The sequence below is a fragment of the Helobdella robusta genome (assembly GCF_000326865.2).
Source record: "Helobdella robusta unplaced genomic scaffold HELROscaffold_10, whole genome shotgun sequence".
NCBI classification, from domain to species: domain Eukaryota; kingdom Metazoa; phylum Annelida; class Clitellata; order Rhynchobdellida; family Glossiphoniidae; genus Helobdella; species Helobdella robusta.
The window spans coordinates 687,714-707,169 of record NW_008703571.1 but is presented as its reverse complement, the minus strand read 5'-3'; the positions used below and the strand labels follow the sequence as shown (position 1 = coordinate 707,169).

General features: G+C 31.4%; 2 protein-coding genes across 2 annotated transcripts; both read left to right on the top strand.

Annotated features, from left to right (window-relative positions):
- Positions 1 to 254: 254 nt before the first annotated feature.
- HELRODRAFT_189993 (hypothetical protein) lies at positions 255 to 9,402 on the top strand. The gene is made up of 13 exons (XM_009011776.1): positions 255 to 304; positions 443 to 527; positions 865 to 966; positions 1,215 to 1,384; positions 2,078 to 2,195; positions 2,425 to 2,612; positions 3,759 to 3,844; positions 4,084 to 4,239; positions 5,832 to 5,997; positions 6,484 to 6,650; positions 8,101 to 8,219; positions 8,463 to 8,513; positions 8,713 to 9,402. Exons 7-13 carry the CDS (start codon positions 3,823 to 3,825, stop codon positions 8,887 to 8,889), a joined length of 858 nt encoding a protein of 285 aa, XP_009010024.1. The 5' UTR covers positions 255 to 304; positions 443 to 527; positions 865 to 966; positions 1,215 to 1,384; positions 2,078 to 2,195; positions 2,425 to 2,612; positions 3,759 to 3,822; the 3' UTR covers positions 8,890 to 9,402.
- Positions 9,403 to 10,891: 1,489 nt separating this feature from the next.
- On the top strand, positions 10,892 to 19,058 carry HELRODRAFT_108821 (hypothetical protein). The gene is made up of 7 exons (XM_009011775.1): positions 10,892 to 11,423; positions 12,053 to 12,208; positions 16,308 to 16,473; positions 16,610 to 16,776; positions 17,026 to 17,144; positions 17,948 to 17,998; positions 18,499 to 19,058. The coding sequence occupies exons 1-7, from the start codon at positions 11,156 to 11,158 to the stop codon at positions 18,910 to 18,912; spliced, it is 1,341 nt and encodes a 446-aa protein (XP_009010023.1). The 5' UTR covers positions 10,892 to 11,155; the 3' UTR covers positions 18,913 to 19,058.
- The last annotated feature ends 398 nt before the right edge of the window (positions 19,059 to 19,456 follow it).

The following is a 19,456-nucleotide window of genomic DNA, read 5'->3' as shown; positions in this document are numbered from 1 at the left end:
AGAGAAAAGTAAACCTAAATATAAATATCTTTTCATCAATCAAGTTTATAGAGCCCAATTTATAAAGTTTCAACTGGACTCAATCTAAAATTTACGAAACGATCAATTATGAAGAAGTACAAAATAAAATAAACTAAGAATTCTGCGTAAAAAACTTGAACCAATTAAAAAAATAATTCTAAAAAGTTTTTACATTTTTTGTTTACTAAAAACCAATATTAAAACAAATATTACTATTTGACAGATCAAATTGGTATAAAGTTTCTCACAATTTCGTCCGCTGGCTCCATGTAACTGTTAACATGTAAGTAAGCGGTTGTGAACTGATCCACTATTTCAATTTTCATTAATTTGTTTCTAATTTCAAAATATTCATCTCAAGCTTTCTTTGATCACACTTTCTTTGCCAAAAAGAACTTCCAATTTTGATCCGTTGTTTCAGTTCAGTTTCAGGGATGGCCTCCTCCAAGCAATGATGAACGAAGTTTTCGTGCTGAAAGAAGGCTATTCGAGAGTTAATAAGTTGGGTCAGTTTGGTTTTAGTAGTTTAGAACAATAAGTGTTGTACATGTTATCTGTTATATGTTTATTTATTTTATAATCACATATATTGCAATCATTCATGAATACGTTGATTACGTTGATTATTCATAATTATTTCAACAATGTACATGTAAACTTTAAGAAACAGCAATCATAAAATGTTTTATTATATTAATTAATAATTAATATTTAATAAAACATAGCAGCAAAATTCATTGCATGACTTGATAAACAGATAAAATAACTCGAGATAAAATGAGACAATGACAGATAACAAACATTGCCATTAAAAAATAAATAATTTTTTTTCCTGTTTTGCAGGCCAGTTCAGAGCTGACTGCACAATATCTCTTGTGAAGCATAAACATGGAAATATTATCATCGACACTGGCCTACCCCAAGATAAAGATACAATCATTTCAGGTTCCTACATTCATTTTAGAATGCAAAAATTGTTTGGTTGAAAAACTATTTCAAATTATTGTATGTATTATGTAGTTTATACAATTAATAATAAAGCTGGTAAAAGACCATAATTAATGCTGTAAATAATGAAATCTACCACGTTTATATCTTCAGGAGAACGCTAGAAATTTAGTAGATTTCATAAATTACTGAATTAATAATAATCATATAATTATTATGACTTGGTTTATTAAATTAATTTCCAGAATTAAAAAGATGTGGATTGAGTCCAGAAGATATAAACGTGGTGGTGGCAACTCACGGTCACTCGGATCATGTCGGTAATTTGAGTTTGTTCCAAAACCCTGACTGTCTTTTTATTGTAGGCTGCGACATTTCGAAAGGTGATGTCTATTTATCCAACAATTTGAAAGATGTTAGTTTCAACGAGAATTTTGGTGGGCTTTTGTTTCTGTTAGAGATATTATTATTTCCTTTCATTATGTGTTATGTTATATATAGTCCTGGTTATGACATTAAACTGACCCTCACTGCCTTGTGAGTGATGTTGGATCATCAAAGGCTAGGCCCACCGCTTATAACTGTGGTTGCGTAAGGAAGGGCGTCCTGCGTAAAAATTAGCCAAATAAATTACTTATGATGACAGAAGTGACAATGACCCTCATCGAGGGGTATTTCAGTTTCATCATAGGTAGCCAAACGGCAACCCCCGATCTCGGGGAAAATGTCGTCTAAACGTGTGTTGTTGTATGTGTTATGTTATTATTGTCATTGTTATGATACTGCTACTACTACTACTAATAAAAATTAATCACTTATTTATTATTAACTGATAATAATAGTAACTATATTATTACTATCAAATTACTATATTGTTTATTTTATGATATGGCCATTTATAAAAATTGCTGGTTTTAATTAACCATTCATTCATTTAACAAATGTTCGCTGTATGTATTATAGTATATATCATAAATAATATAATAAATATGAACGTCATGAATATAATTGAAATTATAATTTTCAATTATATTTAAATTAATAATGTTGTTATATATGTATATGTTATAAAGATATTTTTAAGGTGTAAATAAATTTATTTTTTTAGGAAGCAGGTGAATATGAATTAAATGACGCCATAAAGATAATCTCAACGGCTGGCCATACATGCTCTGACATTTCAGTTCTTGTTAACAATACTAATTTAGGCTGCGTAGGTATTGCTGGTAAGACATTCAGTCTTCTTTCTTTTACAATTCTTTTTCTGGTATATTTCTGTGGTATCAACAGCAAATAGGTTTGTGCGTGTGCGTGTGTGTGTACATGTGAATCGAGACGTCACACGTACACGCGTTTGCTTAGTGTGATTGACTGGATTTTCCTTGTATTCAAACTCGGTAACCTTACAAATGGAATTTAAATTATAATTTATAAATATATTTAAATTAATAATAGGTGATCTATTTGAGTGTTTTGAAGATTTTAATGATGAAACACTGTGGAAAGCCAATAGTTTTCAGCCAGAGCTCCAGTTGAAAAACAGAAAAAAATTATTGTGCTTGTGTGATTATATCATTCCAGGACATGGCCCTATGTTCAAAGTTGATGACGTCATGAGGGATTGTTGACGTTTTCTTTACACAGTTAGCTTACATGACCTGCGTTACGTTTGGCATAAAGTTATTAACAGTTGAGCTGCATTCATACACGAATGTATTAGGTATATTTGTTCATTCTAGATTCGAGAGATGTGACAAAATTGTTGTGTTCTGAAGACAAATTTTAACCAAAATAAAAACAAATAAAATGAACAACTGTTTTGCAATTAATTTAAAAAGAATTTCTGAATTTAAATTGTGTCTGTGTGTTCGTTTGTGCGTGTGTGTGGACGCTTGCGTGTGTGTGTGTTTGTGGACGCTCGTGTGTGTGTGTGTGTGTAGACGCTCGTGTGTGTATGTCCGTGTGTGAGTGCGTGCATTTTTAAGACTGGTTTACTAGCTGGAGGTGTTATCTCAAGTGTTGCCATTCCTTATAAATTCGGTTGTTCTAATCAACGTTGTAAAGGCAACCGTTGGTAGCCAATCGTTAGCTAAGAACTCATGTAGCCAGTCTTTGTTTACAAAAGCTTCGTTAGAATTGCATGTATGTTATTTGAATTTGAGATGTGTTTGTATGTGAGTGTGTGTGTTTGTGCGACCGCCGATGCGCGCGCGTGTGTGTGTGTGTGTCGCACGATGGCCAACGGTTTACAGCGCAATTCCATAGCTTACAACATAAAAGCAAGACAATGAAAATCAGTTGAAATTTATTACACAGCCCAATTTGTTGAACTGCATTTCGACTATTATTAACGGATATAACAATAGTGCCTACTATGTAATTATGCATATCTTATATTTCGAGTGCTTAGCAAACTTTTCTTCAAACAATTATTGCACACACACGCATATATATATATGTATATGTAATGTGCAGGAATAATATAAAAAATTACACTCGAGTTAAGCACAAACATTGCTATAGTAGCCTTTGTACACAAGATATGCAACGATCCTAGATGACGCATGTATACTCTATTCATCAGCGTTTTGATGATTCCCAAGCTATAAATTTGACAATTATTCGTTATTTATGGTCATCTGTTTGTTGTTCATTGTAGTTTTAAGAATGCCATATTATAGAGAGAAATTTACTGCACGATAAATGATGATACATTTAAAATTAAGACTTTTTTTTATATTTTTAGTAGGTCTTCTTTTAATAATTATAATCTACCAATTAAATTTGAGGTACGTCATTATTATCACCTCACGTCCCGAATATTATTACAAGAAAAATAGAATTTTTAAAAGCATGACCAACCGCAGTACGTATGGTAGGTTTTTCGGATTGTTTAGTAATTAAAAATTATTATTACCTTTGTTATTATTATTTATAATTATTACTGTTATATTATTAATATTATTGTTATAATTGTTCATTGTTATTTATATTATTATTATTATTATCGCTGTAGTTGAATGATTGATTGATTGACTGATTGATTGATTGAGTGATTGATTGAGTGATTGATTCAATGATCGGTTGGAAGAATAAAGCCAAAACCTTACACAGACAACACGACAATTGCCGACAGGCTGAATACGGAAGTAAGAGTTCTATGCTGGGTTATGACGTCACCCAATAACCACGCCTCAAAAGCTGTCCACGTGCTAGCAACGTGGGGTAGGAGATGCGACAAGATTATTTTCTCCTCCGAGTCCAATGAAAGTATGTAGTAGTCAAGTATCGTACCGTTTCGTATTTTTTCAAGTAGTTCAATGAACTTTTTTTTAGTTCAGTGAAATTTTTTCGGTGTTGTAGTGAGCCCAGTAAAACTTTGTTATTACCATATACTTATAGCACTACAGATTTGTTTACAGAGCACAAAGTGCCTTAGGATACGAAGTACCAACGTTTAAACAAAAGTTCGGCTCGTTGATAAAAAAACCTATCACACAGGCCCACCCAGAAAAACTTTGATTGGTTGAAGATAATTGAGCAGATGATTTAGGATAATTAAGATAATTGCAATTTTAAAGATAAGCGGGCAAGGCATCTGACATACTTGTTCACATTAACATAATTTATTAATAAACTAGGCCTGAAATTTGTTCCGCTAAACTGCCAGATCAAGTTATAAATAGCATGAGGCGTTTGATTTTTTTCTCATTAACATACTTTTAAATCTTAATATCCAAACTTCAATATTATTCATTTGTAAAATTGCAAGAAGTTGTGCTGTATAATTTATTGATAATTTTTGCATTGTAAATATTTGCATTGTGAGGATTACTATCATAATTGTATAATGCATTAACGAATGAACTAATAAATAAAAGAGTGAACGAGCGAACCCTATGAACGTATGAACAAACGAACGAACAAACAAATTAATAAATATATAAACATTTGTGGTTTATAAATTTAAATGAGAGTTCGCAGTTATAATATTCTACAAAACAACTAACTGAAAAAAAACTCCATTACCTAAATTTTTTCTTTCACCATGGTCGCTCGTAGCGTCAATACAATTGAGGTATGTGTTTATTTCAAGCAAATGCACCCCCTTGTATCTGAAAAATTTGCGTTGAGGATTTTTTAGAGAAGGTTTAACGATTCTGTCAGCTTATTTCGAATTTTTTTCGTGATTTCAATTTTAAAAACTGAATTATTCATTATATTTTGACAGAATATTGCTATTTTTGATAAAGGACTGCAACATTTCAAAACTTATATTTATAAAACGTACGTTACATATAAACTTAACGTTAGCCCTGATCAACATCTATTGTGGGAGCTTCAGTCCCAAGTACCCCCTTTGGAAACGCCTCTATCTCCCCATTATAGATTATTATTGTTATTATTATTATCTTTAACCGGATGCACCTTTAGCATTTAATTCGTGGGCAAAAAAGCTTTTCAAATAGACACTTCAAATTTATTTAAAAGTCAACAACATTTTATTTACATTGTTTCATTTTAAACGTTGCCTGTAGTTTTAAAAGCCCCTACATTAAAAAAAATTGTTTAATAAAGTTCTTACACTCTTAAATTCTAGAAGGTCTAGACAAGGTCTGATACACTCGTTAAACTCTTTATTCATTTGTTTATTTCAACTTCAATACTTCATTGTACTCTACATGTTTAGAAAATTTACGAGCTGATTTTTTTTTTATAACCGGTTCGCCTAAATATAAATTTTTTAAAGAAACGTGCTTAATATAAATGAAACAATTTAATTTATGATTTTCAATTCAATTAAAATATCTATCACTCTCTCTCTTTTTCTCTTTCTTTTTCTATCGTTTTCTCTCTCACAGATGCTAATGGTCTGCCATTGCTAGTGATCAACACGTCATACGGTCGTCATCACCTGACCGCGAAAACCATGCAAACATTCGATCACATCTACAGGCATCATCTCAATGAATTTGATTGGTTCCTGAAAGCTGATGACGACACTTACGTCATCGTTGAAAATTTAAGGTTTTGAAATGACGATGAGTTTAGCTTGATGTTGATCAGAAATAAATGTATCTTTTGTTTTATCTTAGATGTGTTTCAGTTGATATTTCTATTAATGACCATAAACGATTATCATTCAAAATTAGTCTTTTTAAAATACTGACCGGGTAAAATACGTTATCTATTCTGTTTCACATATCGTTTAAATTGTTCTACAATTATTTTCATATAATATAATATAATTAAAATAATAATTTTAAAGATGGTTCAACCTTCTATTTGGTCAAATAAAATGGCTTTATGTGATCATATTTACAATTAGCTTATTTTCTTGTTTGGTTCGTTTTTATTGTCATCATCCTCAAATCATCCGTCATTCAAATCCAAATGGTCCTCATCACATCATTTTCATCTTTGCTATTTTTTTTTGAGAATAATTTCATCATCAACGACGCTATTATTATTATTATTATTATTACTAACATCACCCCTATCTTCTCCATCCAGGTACTTTTTGTCATCCCAAGACCCAGCAAAACCCATATACTTTGGCCACCACTTTAGCCCCTACGTGAAGCAGGGTTACAACTGCGGAGGGGCCGGATATGCCATCAGTAGGGAGGCCCTCAGACGTTTCGGAGAGCGCCCAAAATCCCTATGTAAAGATGATTACGGTTTGTTTTGCAACTTTATTATGCTGTTAATTTTATTTTATTAATAATTTTTTTTATTTATTTTTAATTATTATGAAACAATAATTTTGGTGAATTCAAGTTTATTATGAAAAAATTATTTTTTATTCGGAAATTTGTGAACGTATATTATATTTCAATCAATCAATCAATCAATCAATGTTTATAAAGCACTATTTCCGCGATGTTCAACAGCGCTCCTCAATGAATTTTGCAAGCAGATGGGTCTTGAGATCCGCTCTGAACTTCGTAGGTGATGGAGAAGTAGTCAGAGAAGGAGGTAGAGAGTTCCAGAGAAAAGGGCGAGAAAAAGCAAAATCAAATTTGGCAAAGAGTGTTTAACACGAGTTAAGAAGAAGCGAGAAGAAGAAGGCGATCGTAAACCGGGGCGTTTAGGTTCAATTAATATATCAGATAAATATAAAAATTTAGGAAAAAAAAATAAAAAAATAAAAATAAAATAAAAACTTAGGAAATACTTTAGATTGAGACTTATACATGAACGTGCAAATTAAAAAAAATATTTTATAGGTAGCCAGTACAAGAGAACAAGATGTGGAGATATATGAGAAAAGAAAGGGGCACGAGCAACTAGACGAGCAGCAGAGTTAAAAGCTTTACTTAAAGGATAGAGTATAGAGTCAGGAAGACCATAGTAGAGCGAGTTACAATAATCAATCTTAGATAAGACTAACGAAGTAACAAGAAGGAGAAGAGTAGGATCATCAAGGAAAGGCAAAAGTTTTTTATTCTACGTAGATGAAAGTAAGAGCTTCTAGCAACACTATCAATCTATTAATATTTATTGCTATTTATTTTTTGATAATTATTAATTAGGATGATAATGACGATGACAATGAGGATGATTACGATTTTGAAATTTCATTCAATTATTAACTAAACTTACAGTAAATTATTTTCTATCATCATTATCATCATTGTCATAATTATCATTTTTTGATAAAAAAATTTTTTTTTGTTGTAAAAATCGGCAGATGGACAGATAAAACCTTTTCGCTTACAAAACATCAATCATTAAAATCAATTTATTTGATCGTTCAACATAACGGTACACACATTACAAACCACACACACACACACAGGCACACACACATACACACGCACACACACACAGACTGTTATTCTAATGAAGATAATAAACACACACACTTACGCACAACACAAACAGGCAAAATACAAACTAAGCGGTGGTAAAATGGTTTAAGGCGTCTGGCGTCTTATATTGCTACTAGGTTTGATCGCATAGAGATCCCCGTTTCACATAAACACACACACACACACACACACACACACACACACACACACACACACACACACACACACACACACATATATATATATATATATATATATATATATATATATATATATATATAAACCAACACATGCAAACACACACAAACACACACAGGTTTCGAAGACGTTGAAATGGGAAGGTGCATGGAACTGTTGGGTGTGGTGTTAGGGAACACCAGGGATAAACATGGCAGAACCCGCTTTCATAATTTCAATCTCGATGTTCATATTCAAGTAGGTTTGAGATTTCATCTGCAAAACTTGATACTTACTAATATTACTACAGTTGCTGCTGCTGCTGTGGCTACTATTTCTACTACTACTACTACTACTATTACTACTATTACTTCTACTACTTCTACTACTACTACTACTACTACTACTACTACTACTACTACTACTACTACTACTACTATTAACAATAATAATTACTATTATTTTAAAATTATAGAACTTAATAATTAACCGTTAATATAGGGTTACTATCCAAACTGGTACTACCATTACGACAAATATGCAGAAAAGGAGGTTAGAGTTATATGATGAGAAAATGATGACGATGAAATAAATAATAATAAATATATATAATATTATATAATAATACGAATAACAATAATACTACTACTACTACTTACTACTACTGCTGGTAGAAATAATAATAATAACAATTAGTATTATTTTTTTTATTTTAAATAATAATAATTATTACAAATTATTACCCCACCAGACCGAAGTAGCGGTCAGTGACTACAGCATAACATTCCACTACGTGCCAATCGAACAGATGTATATGATCGAATTCTTACTCTACTTCATCCGCCCCTACGGAGTTGTTGCCAACTTTCAGGATGTCAACCTCCAAAGCGAGTCTGGAAAATCGGCGATTTCTAAAAATTTGCCGTGAAAATGAGACATTGTAAGGTTTATTGGTCGTATTTTATGCGTTCTAGTACTGCTGCTATTGCTGCTGCTGCTGCTACTACTAATAGTAGTAGTTCTGGTAGTAGTAGTAGTAGTAGTAGTAGTAGTAGTAGTAGTAGTAGTAGTAGTAGTAGTAGTAGTAGTAGTAGTAGTAGTAGTGGAAGTGGTAGTAATAGTAATAAAAGTAATAATAATAATTATAATAATAATAATAGTAGTAGTAGTAGTAGTAGCGTGGTAGCAGAGGTTTGAGCTAAATATTCTTTCTATAATTTTATTTTTAAAAAGCGTTTGCTTATTGCAACTACACATTCACTATATGTTCCTCAAGTGTTTGCCATTAAAGTTCACTTATGTTCGCCAAATGTTTGTTATAGAGGTTATTTTCTTCTCATCTATTTGTGCTGCATCGAACTTGCTTCATTTGATAAAACATATTTTTTTAAATGCGCTTTTTTATTTAAATATCTGTTAATAAAGAAGCATTTTTTTGTCTTAGATATTTTTTCGATTTTGAAATATAAAATCTTGATAATTTTTTATATTTTACAAAACTTACATTGAATTCAACTAACACGCTTTAAATATCACTATTCTTAATACTTGGAAAAAGCCTTTGTGTAAAACTTCTCCATAACCCAGTATATACCGAATTTTTTTTACATATCATTCATATAAAATCAATAAGTTTTAATGGTATGTAGTGTTTGTGTGTTTGTTGAATTACCTTTTAGACGAATGAATGAATGGGGTACTCACTCACTCACTGCAGATGTTAATTTGAAAAGATTCGATATGAAACTACATGATGTGAAAATTTGATTAAAAATTTAAGTAAAATTTAATCGAATTAAAATAAGTTGATAGTCGAAAGCTATAAGTTTAAAATTTAAAAAACTTTTACAGTAAGACCAAACTTTCCCTATACCTGATCTAGAAACATATACACACAAACTTAGTCATTACAAACATAGGCATACACACATATATATCAGCCATTTGAAAGCAATCGAACGGCAAGCAAGAAGACTTTTATTAATAAATACACGGACACGATTTTCGATAATAGCACGCTACGTTTTAGACAAAGCGTGCGTAAATTTTTTCACATTGTATGTTAATTAAATAAATAATTTATTTCCATTCTTTAAGCAAATGAATGAAATGATTCAACAACACACACACCACACAAACACCACACACACACACACACACACACACACACACACACACACAAACACACACACACACACACATCTTGTGATCTTACGTAATAGAGAAAATTATTATATTATAAATAAAAGAAATATCTAAAATATACGTTAAACATGCTGTATTAATATAGTTAAAAAAACACTTGTAATAATTATGACAATATTAATTGGTTTTTGAAAATCGTTTAAGCAGAAAGAACGCACTTTGCTCAGGACAAAGGAGAATAAAGGAACTTCGCACGCACTCACAGAGAATTGTAAAATCTTGAAATATTCCTATACAAAAACAGAAGATGAGTAAAATCGAAATATAGCCCATGAACACCAACGATTTACTTATTAATTTTCCTAAATTGGATTATAATTACAAAGTTACTGTTAGAAAAATTGAAAAGCTTTCATCGAAAACTTTCAAAAGCTAAAAATTCGGTAGATTTTACCAAATATTGCATCAATTATGGTCTACTTCCAGCCTTTATATACATATATATATAAACTTCCAGCATATATATATATATATATATATATATATATAAATGCTAGTAAAATGCAGTAATTTAGAAAATTTACATATATAAATATATACATTTATATATATATATGTAATGTATATGTAATGTATATGTATATGTAATGTATATGTATACGTAATGTATATGTAATGTATATATATATATATATTTAACGTATATGTATATATGTATATATATGCATATATATAGTGCCAGCTTTAGTCTTCAATTGAATAACATGGCAGTAGATTGTTTGTTAATGTGTATTGGTTAACGCGTTGGAATTTTAAAAGTATATTGTGTCTTTATTCAAAAATTTCATGTTATTAATGAAGATTTAATTATTTTATTTAAATTTAATGAATATTTAGTAAGTTAGTTAATTAGATTTTTGTTTGAATTGGTTTTTTAAATCGTTTTATTCAGCAGAAAACAGATGAGGGAAGTGATTTGATCTGGATTTTGAAAGAATTGTTAACTAAATTACTGTGAAAAAACTTAAAACAAGGATTTTTCTTCGTAAATGAGTAAAAATACTAGTCGAATAATGTTCGATTTGAAGCGTAAAATACTAATTCTAATATTCTGTGGCTCGATAATCATATTTATCTATCAAATCGCCCTAAAATACCAACTGAACCTAAGATCCAACTCATGGTACACTGGCTACTACTACCAAAACTCACAGGATAATGACCACCAACATTACTATGGCCATCGTCATGACCATGGTGTTAGTGGTGGAAAAGGTGGAGTAGTCAAGTTTGAAGATGGCTCCCATCATTCTCATGGTTGGTTGGTTGGTTCGGTTTGGTTGGTTCGTTTGGTTGGTTGGTTGGTTTATTTTGTTTATTAGTTTTTTTTTATAGTTTGACTTGTTTTTCTTTGATGTATTCATTTGTATTGTATATACTATATGGTTGTATTGGTATTGTCAGCGCAAAATATTAAATGAATAGTTTTGCCTATGCATTGATTGTATATTGATTGGCAATCAAATTTATAATTGTTACCATCAGTGTTGCTAATTAACTTGTTAGACATCAATTTATACTTTATAAGTTGATTTCATTATTTCAATTAGAATTCAATCAAAATTTATTATATTTATGGATCATCTGTACCTACTGTAGATTGTTCTTAAGTTAGTTGAGTTGCCAATTCATTTAATTTTTAAAAGCTTAATCCTTAATGAATATAGAATGGATTAGCCATTTAATTAATTTAATATATCTTTTAAAAATGTTCATTGATACTAATTAACTATTTTGGTGGTTTTGTCATCTTTGGTTAATTTTACCATCTATCTATCACATAACTCACATAACAATTAAAATAAGTTGAAAGAATTACTGAATTAATGGTTGAAAAATTTCAATTAACGACAATTTCAATAAACGACAATTTTAAAAACTCACAGATGACACATCAGTTGCCGACAAATTAAAAGAAAAAATTAAAGTTCTGTGCTGGGTTATGACCTCGCCCGACAACCACGCCACCAAGGCAGTCCACATTTTGGCAACTTGGGGGAAAAGATGTAACAAGATCCTTTTCTCTACAGAATCCAACAAAGGTTGGCTGGATCATTTTTTTTTATAACATAACGCTAAAATAGTTTTTGTGCAATCAATGGTAAAGATGTCTGGCACTGTGTGTGTGTGTGTGTGTGTTTGTGTGTGTGTGCTTGTCTCTCTCTGTGTGTTTGTGTGTGAGTGTGTGTGTGAGTGTGTGTGTGTTTGTGTGTGCGTGTTTTTATGTACATGCTCTGTGTGTGGGTGTGGTTGTTGTTGGTGGTGGTTTTGAGGAATACTAAAAATAGAATTGTTAAAAATTTTAATACCATAAGGATGATAATTATTATAAATAATAGAAATAACGATTATAAACAGCAATAATTGATTGAAAATACAAATAATGTTAATAAAAATAATTATATAATAATTATATATTATGTATTATTATGTATTATTAATCAAGTCGAATTTATGTTATATTCAGATAGGAAAATTGAATTTTTTTTTATTATTTAGGATTAAAGGATTAGTTTTTATTGGCTTATCAATGATTTCATTTATTTTTATTATATTATTTTTAACAACAACGATATTATTATTATTATTATTATTTTTATTATTATTATTATGTTTATTATTGCATACTTATCTATTAAGAGTGTTAGGTAGTTTTAATGTGTTATGTTTAAAGTGTTAAGTTTAAAGTGTTAGTGTAGTAGTTAAATTTTTTATTCATTTAGTATTTTCCAAACTAATTAATTATTTTATAATATTATTATTATATTGTTTTGTTATAGTTATTTGTTTTAAAATTTTTAACTACATTTCCAAAAATTTAAACTAAAGCATACATTTTTATGTTATGTGATATTCTTTTTTTTTAATTTCTAATGACAGTGCACTGTGGTTTTTTCCCCCCTTATTTACTGTATATCTGTTTGGGTGTTTTACATCTATAATAATAATAATAATAATAATAATAATAATAATAATAATAATAATAATAATAATAATAATAATAATAATTATTATTATTATTATTTATTTATTTCAATTTCTAATTATTTTTATCTGGAAGAGATTTTTGTTTTTTTTTGTGTTTTTACTTCTTCTTTTAATATTTTGTCTGTTTGTTTATACTGTATATTTATTTTGTTTATTTGAAAATGACAGTTATTATTATTATTGTGATGGTATTGTTTAGGATGATGATGATGATATAGTTGATGATGATGATGATGATGACAGGTGCTCATGTATATTAGTTAGAACTTAGATGGTAATGCTAGTCCATTAGAATTTTTCATTTCAAAGAATGCATGGTCGGTCTTTATGCTAATTATCATCATCATCATCATCATCATTATCGTCATCACCATCATCAGTAGTAAGAGCAGTAGTAGTAGTAGTAGTAGTAGTAGTAGTAGTAGTAGTAGTAGTAGTAGTAGTAGTAGTAGAAATAGTAGTAGAAATAGTAGTAGTGATTGTAATAGCGGTTGTTGGTTGTTATATCATGATTATGAAAACAGTTTTTTGCAGTTCAATCAAACATTCATTTCAGTTTACATTACATATATTCTTATTTTCGATAATGACAGATGTTTTTATGGGCTTCAGTTAGAAGTGAAAACGGGATTTTATGTAAATAAATGTATGTAAATGGTTGTGTGTGTGTGTGTGTGTGTGTGTGTGTGTGTGTGTGTGTGTGTGTGTGTGTGTGTGTGTGTTTATGGTTGTACGTATGTACACATGCACTTTTAATTCTTCATGTAATTCCTGTATTTTTATTAATAATTTCTAAACCAGAACACATCTTCTAAAAGATATATAGCTGAAAAACAACATTACATTGCAGATTTAAGTGTATATCAATATATAATCTTTTAATAAGGTAAGCTAAGAAAGAGCTAATGGGTTTGTACATCCAAAATGAAGGTATAATTCTAGCAATAATTTTCTTATTGTTAGTTTGATTATAACGTAATTATTAAGCATGACGTATTACTATACGTATAACCAGACTAATAGTGTAAGACTTAGTATAACAGATACGTTTAAGTAATCTAATGTTCAACCATGGACATCTGTATAGTATATTGATACTATACTATATAGAAGTCTATGGTTTAACAATGGGTAGAACTAATCAGTGGTTGAAAGTTTAATTTTGAATAGGTAAATAATAAATAAATAAAATAGATATAGAATTGAATAAATAGATTAAATAATATACATACATATATATATATATATATATATATATATATATATATATATATATATATATATATATATATATATATTTCGACAACTTTACCCCAAGTTAGGCATAAATAGTTTACGCATATGTATACACGTACACACACATGTATATGTGCTGTATATATTTACTTGCATACAAACTATGTATGTGTGTGTGTGTGTGTGTGTGTGTGTGTTGGTATAAACTGTGTATGCATAATAAACCGATTTAGTTTTAGTTTATTCATAAATTTCAAGCAGAACCCAAACCTAATTTTTCTTCTTTTTTCTTCTTATTATTATTAACGTTGTTATCATCATCGTCATCATTATCATCAGCATTATTATTTATTATTATTATTATTATTGTTATTATTATTGTTATTATTATTATTAAGTTCGTTGTTCAAACTCCTTATCACAAGCTTCATGAAATGTAATATGCATTTGTTTACTTTAGTCACTTCAGTTAAATTTTAACAGTTGAAAAGTTTCCACAGTTATTTAAACAACACGCACACACACGTACAAAAAAGCACACCACACATATAAACTATACAGACTCACAAACACAAAAGAATGTACATATATATATTATACACATTCGTTCACATATTTACATACTTATTTCCACATATGTACACACCACACACATACACATACACACCACACACGCACATACACACACATATAACGTTTTAAAGGTTTTTTATTTGATGTTTGACACTTTTGATAGTAGCTAGCTAATATGAAAAATGAGTTTTTTTTATCATTCATTCATTTATTCATTCGTTCGTTCGTTCATTCGTTCGTTCGTTCATTCGTTCGTTCGTTCATTCATTCATTCGTTCGTTCGTTCGTTTATTTATTCATCCGGTCCATTTTGTGCTAGTCTGTGTGCATTTAATTATCTTCTATTTATTTTTAACAGTTACTTTCTTTTCTTGTTAAATTTATACATATATATGCTGTGGTTATTGTGTATGTGTATGTAGAGAAAGAAAGAGAGAGAGAGAGAAAGAGAGAGAGGGAGAAAGAGAGACATATATGTATTTAGTGAGAGAAAGAGAAAGTCAGAGAAAGAAAGAGAGAAAGAAAGAGAAATATATACATATACATACAAACAAATAACTCTGCACATCATGTTATATATTTATTTTATTTGTTCCTACAGAGTTGCATTTAATTGTTAAAGAAATAAAAGTTTTTATGATTTGAATAATTAATTATTGATTGCGTGAATTCAATGTAAAAACAAGGCATTTTAAACTCGATATAAATTTATTTAGCGCATTTTTTTCACTTCTGTCTGTTATGTTTCAGAATGATTTAATGTTGTTTTATGGATTTAATAAACATCAATGTTTTTGCTGTTGTTGTTGTTGTTGACGATGTTGATGTAGTTGTTGACGATGTTGATGTAGTTGTTGACGATGTTGATGTAGTTGTTGACGATGTTGATGTAGTTGTTGACGATGTTGATGTAGTTGTTGACGATGTTGATATAGTTGTTGACGATGATGACGATGACGATATAGATCATCATCCTCCACATCTTCGTCATCATCATCTTAATCACGTTACCATCACTGCAACCTTTTTCTCAGTTCCTCTCCCACTCATTCGCAGTTATGAAATTACATTTTAATTATAATTTAAGTAATATTTACACATATTTATATAATTATACAATTTTATTTCCCGCTGTATACGCACTATACTCATTGCGCTTAGAAATGACGGGATTCGAACCTGGTCACTGCGTCATAACGTGGACGTCAGACATGGCACTTTAACCCTCTGCGCTATCTCTAATTCTAATGGCATTTCAACCGTTTGAGCTATCTTCCTAATTCAAACGATCGCCTAAACAAAGATTTAATTAATTAAAAACTTTTTTTTCATTTTTTTTTTCAGATCCCAATGGCCTTCCATTATTAGTGATCAACACGACTTCCGGTCGAGATCACCTAACGGCGAAGACCATGCAGACGTTCGACTACCTCTACCGGCACCATCTCAATGAGTTTGATTGGTTCCTTAAAGCCGACGATGATACCTATGTTGTTGTCGAGAATTTAAGGTTGTCATTTGTTTTATTGCTGACGCTGTACCTGTACTTCATCGTCATCACCACCACCACCACCATCGTCATCATCACCACTACCACCATCATCATCTTCACCACTACCACCATCATCATCATCTTCATCATCCAGGTACTTCCTGTCCTCGCAAGACCCCACAGAAGCCATATACTTCGGCCACCACTTCCACATGTACATGAAGCAGGGCTACTTCAGCGGCGGGGCCGGATACACCTTGAGTAGGGCGGCCCTCAAACGTTTCGGGGAGAGGTCCAGTTACGTCTGTAAGGACGACAGAGGTGCGTTTTGTTATTTAATTGTAATTTTTGTTAACATTTTGTTTATGTAATATTATTTAAAACCTTTTTGCTTTTGAACCTCAATTTTAAACAATTAAACAAAAAAAATGCCATCTACTTAGAATATAAATACTTTACAATCTCAAAACTTAGTGAAAACCAAAAAAATCGACACAAAACTCTCTCTCTCTCTCTCCATTATCATCATCATCAACTTAACCGGCAAACGAAGGATCAAACAAATTTCAGGTGCAGAAGATGTGGAAATAGGGTTGTGCATGCAGTCGGTCGGTGTGGCCACTGGCGACTCGAGGGACGCTCTGGGGAGGTCCCGATTCCATTGCTTCAACCCTGAAACACACATACAGGTTTTGTCTGTGTGGCATATTTGTTTTTACCCTATGACCAAGGTATGTATGTCGTTCAATCACGATACTGATTATGATGTTGTTGAATGATGGCGATGGTTATGATAAAGTTGTTGAATGATGATGATGATGGTGGTAGTGGTGGTGATGATGATGGTGATGATGATGATGGTGATGATGATGATGATGGTGATGATGAGGATGATGATAATGGTGGTGGTGATGATGATGAGGATGATGATGATGGTGGTGAATCACAACAAAGCTAGTAGGTATATCTTGTAGGTATTCGGCATTATAAATGCTTCAATTAAATGATAAAATCAATTAAGACCGGCAAGCTGTTTATTTTATATTTTATTTTTCAATTTTTTTTTTATAACCGTTGTTTAATGATGATTATATACACGGCTCACCCACACACGCACACACACAGATACACAACACACACGCACACACACAGATACACACACACACGCGCACGCACACACACGCACACATACACACGCTCTTTTGAAATGTTTCACTATAATTGAAATAGATAGGAAACAATTATTAAAACACTGCTATAATATCTGCTACTTGTTATCTCTAACAACTAAAAAAAAACATTTATTAGCTCTGTATGCAATGTAATGTGTTATAATGATATGGGTTACTGAACCTGCTATATGTGTGCGTGCGTACGTGTGTAAATTTGTGCGTGTTTGGTATGTGTTTGTGTGTGTGTGTTTCATGATTCTATCTTATTATTTTTATAATTATATTTAATTATAATTAAATATAATTATGAAATTATTCAGGGATCTTTCCCTGATTGGTACTATGCTTATGACAAATACGGGAGCAAAAAGGTTAGGATGATGATGATGATGATGGGGATGATGATGAAGATGATGATGATGGGGAGGATGACGACTAAATGAATACACTGGTTTTGATAGCTGTACATTTTCAAGTTATTATTGATCGTTAATTGAACACCCTTTGTTGAATTTTACAACGCTTTCCGTCTTGCTTGATGTCGTCATCATCACTGTTATCATCGCTATCACGTAACTTCATCATCATTGTTATCTACATCCCTACTTTATCATCATCATCATTATCATCATCATCATTATCATCATTATCATCATCATCATTATCATCATCAGCATCACCATCATCGTCGTTGTCGTCACTTACGCTGTCGTTTTCTTGTAGCTGTTGTTTTTGTGTGTTCATCGTGAAGTCATCAACATCGTCATCACATTCGTCAACATCTTCGTCGCCAGTAAGTGGCACATCATCGCCGCATACCCGCCACACACACACACACACACGCACACACACACGCACACACCACACTCAGGGCATAGAAACGATGAGTGACTACAGCATCTCCTTCCACTACATCCCAGTCGACCAGATTTACGCATTCGAGTTTTTCCTCTACCATCTCCGACCCTACGGTATTATGAGTGGCCTACAGGAGCTAAACATCGGGCCACAGAAGCCCTCGCTACAGAAGACCACCGTTTCCAATTCGGTCCCCAAAATGGACACAGTGACCTCGTCGAGTTACGGAACTTCGACTCTACCACCGGATCTCATCAACGCCATGGGTGGTGGTGGGGATCTTGAGGAAGATGAATATGATAAAGATGAGGATGGCGCTGATGAGGCGACGACAACGACGACCATGAAAATGAAGTTGATGAGAAGGCGGAAGAGGAAGACGACGAACTCGGCTGCTGACGGTGGTGGTGGTGGTTTCCAGAGTTGATTTAATAATAATTTTTGAATGTTTTTTTTATTCCAGTTTGTTTGTTTGCGTTTTGATTTTATTTGTTTCGACGAAATATATTATTAGTATATATTATTGTTGTTATTATTATTATTATTATTATTATTATTATAACAATTATTATTTAACAGTACAATTGTTTGTAATACAGAATTAGTTATCTACCAGCTCTTAAACAATGCGATGTGTACAAGTGCATGTTGGCTGACAACGAGTGTATGTGTTGTATTTTTTTTATGGTTGTTTGTATATCATCTAAATTCTACATTATTAATTAATTAGTAGCACTAGTAGCAGTAGTAGTAGTAGTAGTAGTAGTAGTAGTAGTAGTAGTAGTAGTAGCCGCAACAGTAGGAGTAGTAGTAGTATAATGGTAGTAATAGCATAAGCAGTAATTGCAGTATTATTGTAGCAGTAGCTGTAACAACAACATTAGTGGTAGTGGTAGAAGTAGTAGCAGCAGTAGTAGTGGTAGTAGTAGTAGTAACAGTAGCAGCAGCAGTAGTAGTAGTAGTAGCAGCAG

Excerpts from the sequence above, each read along its gene's own strand:
- HELRODRAFT_189993 (XM_009011776.1), top strand. The coding sequence starts at position 3,823 with ATGACCAACCGCAGTACGTATG. Across the intron at positions 4,240-5,831 it reads CTCCTCCGAGTCCAATGAAA|ATGCTAATGGTCTGCCATTG; the intron begins GTATGTAGTAGT and ends TCTCTCTCACAG. Across the intron at positions 8,220-8,462 it reads ATCTCGATGTTCATATTCAA|GGTTACTATCCAAACTGGTA; the intron begins GTAGGTTTGAGA and ends CCGTTAATATAG.
- HELRODRAFT_108821 (XM_009011775.1), top strand. The coding sequence starts at position 11,156 with ATGAGTAAAAATACTAGTCGAATAATGTTCGATTTGAAGCGTAAAATA. Across the intron at positions 16,474-16,609 it reads GTTGTTGTCGAGAATTTAAG|GTACTTCCTGTCCTCGCAAG; the intron begins GTTGTCATTTGT and ends TTCATCATCCAG. Across the intron at positions 17,145-17,947 it reads ACCCTGAAACACACATACAG|GGATCTTTCCCTGATTGGTA; the intron begins GTTTTGTCTGTG and ends GAAATTATTCAG.